This window comes from Chrysemys picta, unplaced genomic scaffold, assembly GCF_011386835.1.
Source record: "Chrysemys picta bellii isolate R12L10 unplaced genomic scaffold, ASM1138683v2 scaf2077, whole genome shotgun sequence".
NCBI classification, from domain to species: Eukaryota; Metazoa; Chordata; order Testudines; family Emydidae; genus Chrysemys; species Chrysemys picta.
The window spans coordinates 1-9,741 of NW_027054781.1; the positions used below are offsets into that span (position 1 = coordinate 1).

General features: G+C 51.8%; 1 protein-coding gene across 1 annotated transcript; it reads right to left on the minus strand.

Annotated features, from left to right (window-relative positions):
* Positions 1-2,725: 2,725 nt before the first annotated feature.
* On the minus strand, positions 2,726-9,362 carry LOC135980176 (protein MROH8-like; the record flags this gene model as incomplete). The annotated part of the gene is made up of 6 exons (XM_065580229.1): positions 9,107-9,362; positions 8,406-8,550; positions 5,457-5,552; positions 4,426-4,530; positions 3,580-3,715; positions 2,726-2,829 (listed from the first exon to the last, which is right to left on the minus strand). Coding segments are annotated over exons 1-6 (741 nt in total), but the record flags the coding sequence as incomplete, so codon positions are not given.
* Between the last annotated feature and the right edge of the window lie 379 nt (positions 9,363-9,741).

A 9,741-nucleotide genomic window follows, 5' to 3' on the forward strand; every position in this document is an offset into this window, starting at 1 on the left:
GTGATACCCTCCTACAACACATCCCAGCAGAAATACAGCACCCAAATCCTGATTACGACACCATCACCATACTTCCTGGCTTGCAGCCTGACCCAAAGACCATTGAAATCAATGGAAAGACTTCCATTGGCTTCAATAGGTTTTGGATCAAGCCTATATAGTATAGACCTCGTTGTGACAGCTTCTAGCAACCCAAAGTACTAGAGCAGCAGGCATTCAACCTTCCCCATATGGACACTCCCTTTCCTATACTAGGACCCTCCCAGAGTCCCCTTCCAAACTAGCCAAGACCATGTCCCATTTGGCAATAAGGAAAGGGCAGGGTGGCTGTGCCCCCCAGATTGGGAACCCATCTGCTAGAGCAGTGGTTCTCAATCAGGGATACGCATACCCCTGGGGGTACACACAGGGGTGGCAGGTTTGTATAATTTTTGGCATTGCTCAGAATGTGTCCAAGTCCCGCCTCCCCCTACACCTGCCTAAGGCTCTGGGAGGGAGTCTGGGTGCAGGAGGGGGTTTGGGGTGCAGGCCCTGGGAGGAAGTTTGAGTGCGGGCTCTGGGAGGGAGTCTGGGTGCGGGAGGGGGTTTGGGGTGCAGGCTCTGGGGGGAAGTTTGGGTGCAGGAGGGGTGCAGGCTCTGAGATGGAGTTTGGGTGCTGGGTGCAGGCTCTGGGTTGAGGCAGGGGGCTGGGGTGCAGCAGGGGCTGCGGACTCTGGGAGGGAGTCTGGGTGTGGGAGGGGTTTGGGGTGCAGGCTCTGGGAGGAAGTTTGAGTGCGGGCTCTGGGAGGGAGTTTGGGTGCGGGAGGGGGTTTGGGGTGCAGGCTCTGGGAGGAAGTTTGGGTGCAGGAGGGGTGCAGGCTCTGAGATGGAGTTTGGGTGCTGGGTGCAGGCTCTGGGCTGGGATAGAGGGTCTGGGTGTGGGAGGGGGCGTGCGGCTGGTCCAAGGATGAGGAGTTTGGGGTGCAGCAGGCAGGCTGACCCTGGGCTGGGGCAGGGGGCCAGAGAGGAGGACTCCCCCAGCCCTCTCCCTGCTGGCGGCAGCGAGCTCTGGGGGAGAGTAAGGGGGGGGCCTCCTCACCGACCCCCAACATGACACTCATCCAAGCCCCCCCAGGCTGCTGCTCAGGAGGTCCGGCCAGGATAAGCCTCCCCTTCCCCTCCCCCGAGTCGACTCGGAGTCTCCTGCCGGGGGGCGGGGGGGAGGGCTTCCATGCGCTCCTCCCCTCCTCCCTCCGCAGGCGCAGCAGCCGCCTCAGCCTGCCCACGGCGCCGCTTCCTTGTAGCCGGCTGCGGCAGCGGCTGGCGAGGGAGCACAGTGCGGAGCTGCAGGGGGCAGCTGCCCGCTGCCCAGGGAAGGCAGGGGCGCTTGGGGGAGGCACGCGGGGGTGGCAGCCGGGGCCGGGAGAGGTGCGTGGGGGCGGCAGGCGGGGCTGGGAGAGAGACCCGGCCCCGAACATTGGTGGAGCCGGGTCCCCTGGGCCCTGAATTTTCTCAAGCCCGGGCACCATGGGCCCACATAACTTGCCGTCCCTGGGGATACAGGGGGTACATCAACTCATCTAGATATTTGCTTAGTTTTACAACAGACTACATAAAAAGCACTAGCAAAGTCAGTCCAAACTAACATTTCATACAGACAATGACTTGTTTATACTATCTACTATATCAGTGTTTCTCCATCTGGGGGTGGCAACCCCCAGGGGGGTCATGGGATGGGTTTAGGGGGGTCACAAGTTTAGGGTCGCCATTGGGGGTGGCAAGCAGGGCCCCTGCAAATCTAAGATACATGCAGAAGCTGAAGCCCAAGCCAAGCCCACTGCCTAGGTTTGCCAACTTTGTAATATTTAAAAACCGGATACTCATGCAGGAGTGCTGGACCTCTTCTGCCCTGCCTCTTCCCCGCGAGGCCCTGCCCCCCATTTGGTCCTCTTCTCCCCTTCCACTGTTGCTCACTGCTCTTCCCCTCTTCCCCGCCCAGGTCAGGAGCAATTTGCCTGCTGGGAGCTGCAGCCGCATGATGTGGGTAGGTGGCGGCCCCGGTTGAGTAGGGGCTGGTGCGGGTGATGACCTGGCACCTCCCCACCTCCCTCACCCGCAGTAACTGGACTTTGGGTGTCCAGTCAGTAGATCTGACCGGACACTATCAGATCCCCTTTTCAACCAGATTTACTGGTCGAAAACCGGGCACCCGGCCACCTTACCAACTCCCGGGGCTCAAGCTGAAGCCCGAACCCCGCCCACTGGGACTGAAATCAGGTACAATAGTCTGGAAAGGTTGAGAACCACTTGCTGCAGAGTAGATCACTCTATGAGCATTTGTTGTCTTCACTGTTGTAGCCGTGTCGGTCCCAGGATATTAGAGACACAAGGTGGGTGAGGTTATATCTTTTATTGAACCAACTTCTGGTAGTGAGAGAGACCAGCTTTTCAGCTACACAGAGCTCTTCTGTCTCTGTCTGAAGAAGAGCTCTGTATGGCTCAAAAGTTTGTCTCTTTCACCCACAGAAGTTGATCCAATAAAAAAATTGGACCTCACCCATCTTGTTTCTTTCTGAGCATGTCATTTCTAGCCATGAGTAAGGGCAGGAGCTGTAATTCTTGGGTAAGCCATACACAATAGAGATGGGCGATCCAGGGACAGGAAGTAGTTTGGAGCTGTGCGATACCGTATTGTACTGACACCAATGTAGAATGGTCATTAGTGCCAGGATGTGATTACCTCTGCGATCCTGGAGGGGCTGTTGTAAACCACAGTGGGGCTCCAAGCAGCCAGAAATTCCTTGTTCCTCTGTTCAGTCCATTCCACATTCTTTCTGTCCAACTGTGCAACTGAAATACATGTTAATAACACTCTTAACTTTCCATTCTGCTTCCTGACTTCTGCTCTCATCCCTCTTTACTGAACAAAGCCCTTTGTTTGGCTCTGATCCAGGAAAGCATTTAAGCACGTACATTATTCTAAGCAGATGAATAATCCCAGGGACTTCCGTGGGACTACTCGCCTGATGAAAGTTACAGATGTGCGTAAATGTTGTGCTGGATCAGGGCCTTGACCCCCAGAGTAAAGTGGCTCTATCAAATGGTGACTGGAATCTAGCCAAAACACTTCAGTGGCATAGAAGTGGATTAACACAGTCATGAATCGAGCCCCAGATTTGGATCCAGATTTCCAACAGCCATCAAAGTTCTGGGGCGTTCGGGGTACAGGCATCTCGAACTGAACTAATTGGTCTGATGGCGTTGAATCCCCTATCATCATGTCCCACTGACCCTTCCCATTCCCACTGACGGAATGAGCTCTACCAGTCTCAGTTTGCGATAACGTGTGTTGCCTTTCTCTGTATTCCCCCCCTCCCCTTTCCTCTCTTTGAAAGTCAGGGCTAGAATTACGGGATGACTATCAGACGCTTGTTTCTAGATCCACAAAAAAACCAGCACTCTGTTCAAAGGAACAAATACCGAGCCAGAGGCTCTACTTCTTCCTCAGGCACTATCCTGAACGGGAGCTTTGCCTGAGGAAAGTCTCTAGCATTTAGCTCCCAGGAGGGGGATTCAGATGCTCATCAGTGCTTCTCTTACTCTTTTGGCGCCACGCAATAGAGACGAGGTAATGAACAGCCCCTGCTGCCTTTGAGCTGATCGCCTTGACGGGATCCCCACAGCGGATCCCCAGCACTGCAACCAGGTGTCCGAGCCTGGTGAATGGAGACGCTTCCTAATTGTACAAAAGAGGAGAGGAGGAATCCATTACCACTGCAGGTAAAGTGGGCTGTGTCTCCTAGGCAAGGAGTCTATATCCACACAGTCCCTTTCTATAATGGGGCGTGATCCTCAGCTCTCCCTCTTCAGAAGAGGCTTGGGAGCCAGAAGAAGAATATAGGGCTCGATCCCGCACCACAGACGTCCACTGGAGTTTTGCCACAGACGTCAGTGGGAGCAAGATCAGGATCATAATGATCTGTAACGGCTGAGGTGGGCTGGAATGGAGAGGCCTCTTCCTGCAGCTCCACAAGAGGAAAGTATCCCATGGTACTAGGATGAGGAATGGAGGCAAACAGGGAACCAGCTGGGGATGAAATGTCTTCAGTCTCTAGGATTTTGAAATCTCTTTTCTCTGAAATTCATTAGATCCAACCATAGAAAAACCCGTTTTTCCTGTGCCCCTTGTTAGCTGCCTTTCCTGCATTGGAAAGAGGTGGCCTATTCCTCCAGGGCACTGGATTTATTTTCCAAGTGTATCAGACGCCAACCCATCTCAGTCAGGATGATGGACGAGCAACGAGATCGGTTTTTCCTCCGCCTATTAGGGAGCATTGCACGGTGGGGCCCCTCAACATACTTCTAAGCAGGAAGTTTCTCTGGCATGGGAGAGTGCCCTGTAGGTCTAGTTTGCAATCAGGTCACTAGAAGTCAAGAGTTACTCACATCCAGTTTGACTTCTGTGGCCACGAAGTTTAGGAGCAGTATGCTGCTCCATACAGCCCTCTCCCGCCGGCAAGCTTCCCTGGACTGCATCCAGGAGTCCATGAGCTGCAGGAAAAACAAGAGAGGTTAAAAATAACAGGGGGAAAGGGTGTATACAAGTGATCCCCAAAGGATATCTTTATTCTGGCTGAATCATCTCACTCTTACAGATACAGGCTGCGTCTGCTTTGTGCAGACTCAAAATACACATGGAATTCTTCTCTTTGAACGAAAGCAAAGTGCATTTCTCTCTGAGGGCCCAGTCACACACCCGCTGAAGTCAATGAAAGTTTTGACATTGATCTAAGGACCGATCCAATGCCCATTGAAGTCAACGGAAAGGTCCCCATTTGATTTCAATGAGCATTGGATCGAGCCTTTAATGGATGCAGGATTGGGTCCTATGTAAGGAAGGGAAGGGCCAAGTCTTCTCTGGACAAGCCACACAATCCAGCATTTCATTCAGCAAAATAAGAGCAGCTGGAGGAAAACTTCTATTCTTTCATGATTGCAGACTTTGGGCCAGCCCTCATGCTCTGTAGTTAGCGGCAGTCTTGGTTCCCATTGCACCCATTGGTTCTCACTGTGGGACAGCTGGAGCTGGGAGTTCTGTGGAGGCCAGGTGCCAGCCCTCACGGGGGACTAGAGTCCTGGCAGCGACCCCTCCAATTGCATCAGGAGTGGCAATGATGGGCAGTAAAGGGAATAACGTCCTCATTTGGAAAGGACACTGTGATGTAAGGGCCACCTGGAGACAGGAAAGAAACTGAGGGTAACAATGGAGGAGATTGTCAGACCTCACAGATGGAAATAGAAGACTCCCCCGTGCTACATGAACCTTGTCACATATGCCCTAATAGGAGAACCCTGTGGAGATGGGGCACTCCGTTCTTTCCTTAACTCTCCTTTCCCTCACAAGCTCTTGACAAGATTTTCCTGTTCCTCTTCCCTACCTTACCATCCTCCAACCGGCATCTCCAGATCCTGTTTACCTGCAAGATCCTCTCTAGCTCAGACGGAACTGGATTTTCTAAAATCAGACTCTGGAGCATCTCGTTGAGGGTCTGCAATGTTTCAATGAAGAGAACCTGAAAGGAGGGGGAACCGTTATGCTCAGCGCCACAGAGCTGTGGATTATACAAATAATTTATCTTATGGGCTTGAGGCAAGAATCACAGGGTGAAATTCTTTGGCCTGTATTATACAAGAAATCAGGCTAGATCAGGGGTGGCCAGCCTGTGGCTCTGGAGCCATATGCGGCTCTTCAGAAGTTAATATGCGGCTCCTTGTAAAGGCACCGACTCCGAGACTGGAGCTACAGGCGCCAACGTTCCAATGTGCCCGGGGGTGCTCATCAGGGGCGTAGCCAGGTGGAGGGAACAGGGGCAGTGGGAAAAAAAAGGCGCCACCCGCTGCGGCGCTTTTACTGACAGGGCGGCGCTCCGGGTCTTCGGCGGCACCTCGGCGGCGGGACCTTCACTCGCTCTGCGGGTCTTCGGTGGCACCTCGGCGGCGGGACCTTCACTCGCTCTGCGGGTCTTCGGTGGCACCTCGGCGGCGGGACCTTCACTCGCTCTGCGGGTCTTCGGTGGCACCTCGGCGGCGGGACCTTCACTCGCTCTGCGGGTCTTCGGTGGCACCTCGGCGGCGGGACCTTCACTCGCTCTGCAGGTCTTCGGCGTCATTTCGGCGATGAAGCTTCAGTGCCGCCGAAGACACCCGGAGCTAGTGAAGGTCCCGCCGCCGAAGTACCGTCAAGACCCGGAGCGCCGCCCCGTCAGTAAAAGCGCCGCAGCAGGTGGCGCCTTTTTTTTTCCTGCTCCCAGGTGAGTAAAATGAAAAAGGCGCCACTTGTGCTCGGTGGGGGAGCGGCCGCTGCCCCGCTTCCACCCTAGCTACGCTACTGGTGCTTACTGCTCAACCCCTGGCTCTGCCACAGGCTCTGCCCCCACTCCACCCCTTCCCGCCTCATCCCCTGAGCCTGCCGTGCCATCGCTCCTCCCCTCCAGAGCCTCCTGCATGCCACGAAACAGCTGATCGGGACGTGCGGAGAGGGAGGGGGAGGCGCTGATCAGCGGGGATGCCAGAGGGCGGGAGGCGCTGGGAGTGGGGTGGGGGAGCTGATGAGGGGCTGCTGACATATTACTGTGGATCTTCAGCAATGTCCATTGGTAAATTCTGGCTCCTTCTCAGGCTCAGGTTGGCCACCCCTGGGTTAGATGATCTAATGGTCCTTTCTGGCTTCCAAGTCATAAACCAATAGAATTTATAGTTCAGACCTTGTCCTAAGACAAGGTCTATAAAAATAAGGCCAGATCCTCAATGAGTGCATATTGACATAGCTCCATCAGCGGGCGTGAAGCTACACGGATTCATACCAGCGAAGGGTCTGGCCCATACTTCTTGTACACAATAGTTGCTAAAAAATTAGCTACTTCACTTATTCAATAATGTGGGTGCCCTGAGCGCAAGAGAAACCGTATTTAGATTTGTTCCGGACAGTGAATCCTTCAGGAATCTCGAGAAAACTAGCCTCATGTTTCAACTGATATTGGCCTGCCGTGATTCAAAGCTGTGCTCTTGACAATCACCCAGAAAGCCAGATGCATCGTTATATCCCTGCCTCATTTCCATTATAAACCAAAGGAAACTGAGAACAGAAAGACATCTGCGGTATAAATGACCCTTTTCTTATAATTGATCTTCCAAATCATTCCCCAAACCTGATGTAATGAATTCATCAATGCCTCCCTTGGGAAGATAACATGCAGCAAAGCCCTTATCAGAGAGTAAGGAAAATGTTATAGCAAAAGGAAGTCCTACATTGAAATGAGATTTTTTAACATTAGAAATAAATATCACTTTAATAAATATATCACCTTGTCTTTGCAGGAGTGCCGCCAGCTTTTCTGCTGCCCTAGGCGGCGGAAGGTCCCGCCCCGAAATGCCGCCCCCCACAGAGGCGGCGGAAGGTCCTGCCACCGAAATACCGCTGTGGTCGCCACCCCCCAAATTGTAGCGCCCTAGGCGACCGTCTAATGGGTTGCGCCGGCCCTGTGTCTTTGCCCTTTACTCCTCTGGGTCTTAGATACTATTCACTCCAATGATTTGGTTAGAGAGAGCATATGTGAGCATGCGGGATGTGAGGCAAATTAAGTGTTCTAAATTCTATTGACTTTGGTAGTGAATTTGGTCCAGTGTCTGTAATTTCTCTCCCCTCAACTTTAGGGCCATAAATGGCTTTTCAGAATTAAAAAAGCGCAGGCAATGAAAGCTTTAGCAACTCTGACAGTACGGGTCAGATGTTTAAAGATTTGCCACCATATTTACACCCACAATTTGCAGGCGCAGCTTTGCTCCTACTGGTCTTTTCACCCGTCAAGTTGATCACTTCGATGCCAAAGTACTGGATTTAGGTGTGAAATCAGGTATTTCAGGTGCCCACGTGAGCTAAGGTGTAACTGCAAATAATTGCAGGTCAAAAGTAGGGACTAAAGTAAAGTTCAGGCTGAAAATGTGGCTGTATCGAGTGCCGCAGGACCCCAACTTTATTCAGCTCCTTCATGCAAGAGGACCTAGCTGTGGGAGGTGCCACACACCAGAAATACCCGGTCAGTGATCAAACAATAGCCAGCCCCATTTCTGGGGCAAGCACTAAGTACGTTTTCCTCATTCCACATGCCTCATTCTAGCTTCACCACCCAGATTGGGATCCCCAGTAGTTCCCTAGTAAATTGAAAACGGATGGATCATTTTCATAATTGGGAATGTGGCAGCTACTTGCTGTATGCATGGGACGAATGATCAGGGCCACGTCACCGGGGCTAAAGTCCCCAACTGATACTCCACAATGGCGTTCCATGAGAAATTTCGCTGACAGTGTAGTCACATATCCCCAATATGGGCCCAAAGTAAATAACAGGAAACCATTCTTGAGTTACCTTTGTGTACTGGCCGCTTATATTCCTGATTACTCCTTGCACCTGCAATGTCACTAGAAGTGGCAGGGAAAACACGCTCTTGAGGAATGTTCTCAGCAGGACCCATCTCTGGTGGGAGCCCATGGCCTTCACCACATGCTTTTTGCTGGTAAAAGGAAGAAGCCTGGATTGGACTTTGAGGTGCTGAAGCGTAACGGAGGCATCAGATGGTGAGGACATGAACTGAGGGTTATGCTGAAGGAGCGTGAGACTAAGAGACATCTGGACTATACAAGAGAACAAGATCATGTGAACAGTAACAATGTAGGAGAGTAAGACACTGGCAAAGATTAACAGAATACAGGAAAAGCACGGGAGGGCAGGGATTGGTGACCCGAATAGTAAATCCGGCTCAGAAATGCTACAGAAGAGAGTGAAGGAAATGACTCAGCTGACACCTCCAGAAAGAAAATCATCTCAAAATGTCTGCAGAGACTCTTGGCTTTGAATCACATGTGGAGTAAAGAGGATTACAATGTTACTGGGTAGAAAATCATCAGTCAGCCATGCAATAGTCCCCCACCTCCTCCCCAAAGAGTCCTCAGCATCTAAAGAGAAAAAGGCACGAAGTGAGGGACTGCTATTGGCAACTCTGGTCCCACCAAGCATGGAGTGAGAAGCCAGGTGTGAAGGCTGGGCAGTTAAATTAGAAGTCACGTTACCTCAGCTCGATAATGATGGCCATGGCCTGGAGCCGTATGGTGCTGGAGAGAGAGTCCCGGGGTTCTTTCTTAATCATCTCCTGTAAGTCCCAAAGGGGCAAACATAGTAAATGAGACACAAGTGCTCCCAGCATCAGTCCTACTCCCTCACACATTCATTGAGGAGGTTATACAAAGCCCTGGCATCACAGCTAACTCTGGAGGCCTTAAAAAAGGCAAAATTAGCCACAGGCTTCTCCGGAGTCTCCAATAAATCCCCAGCTAAAAGATCAGATATTCCAAAAGTAACAAGGAGCCCAGCCAAAACCCAGGATCTTCCTTTCTGATGGAAGAGCTCCCAGATCATGAAGCTGCTCAGCCAGTGGTGTTGTCCAAAGGGATCTCATCTGTTTCTACCCAGACACAAATTCACTCACTCATTTCCTCATCCATCTCTGTTCACTCATCTCCTACTTCCCACCAACTAGCATCCTCTCTCTGTCCATTCACACTAATATTTCCAGTCAATCAGCACTGACCTCAATTTTACACACTGAAATAATTGCTTCAGTGTATACAACAAAGTTCTTTACAACTCTCCAGATTCCATGGACCCTAGCGTGGGTTTAGCAGCTAAGTATTCTCCACAGTTCATC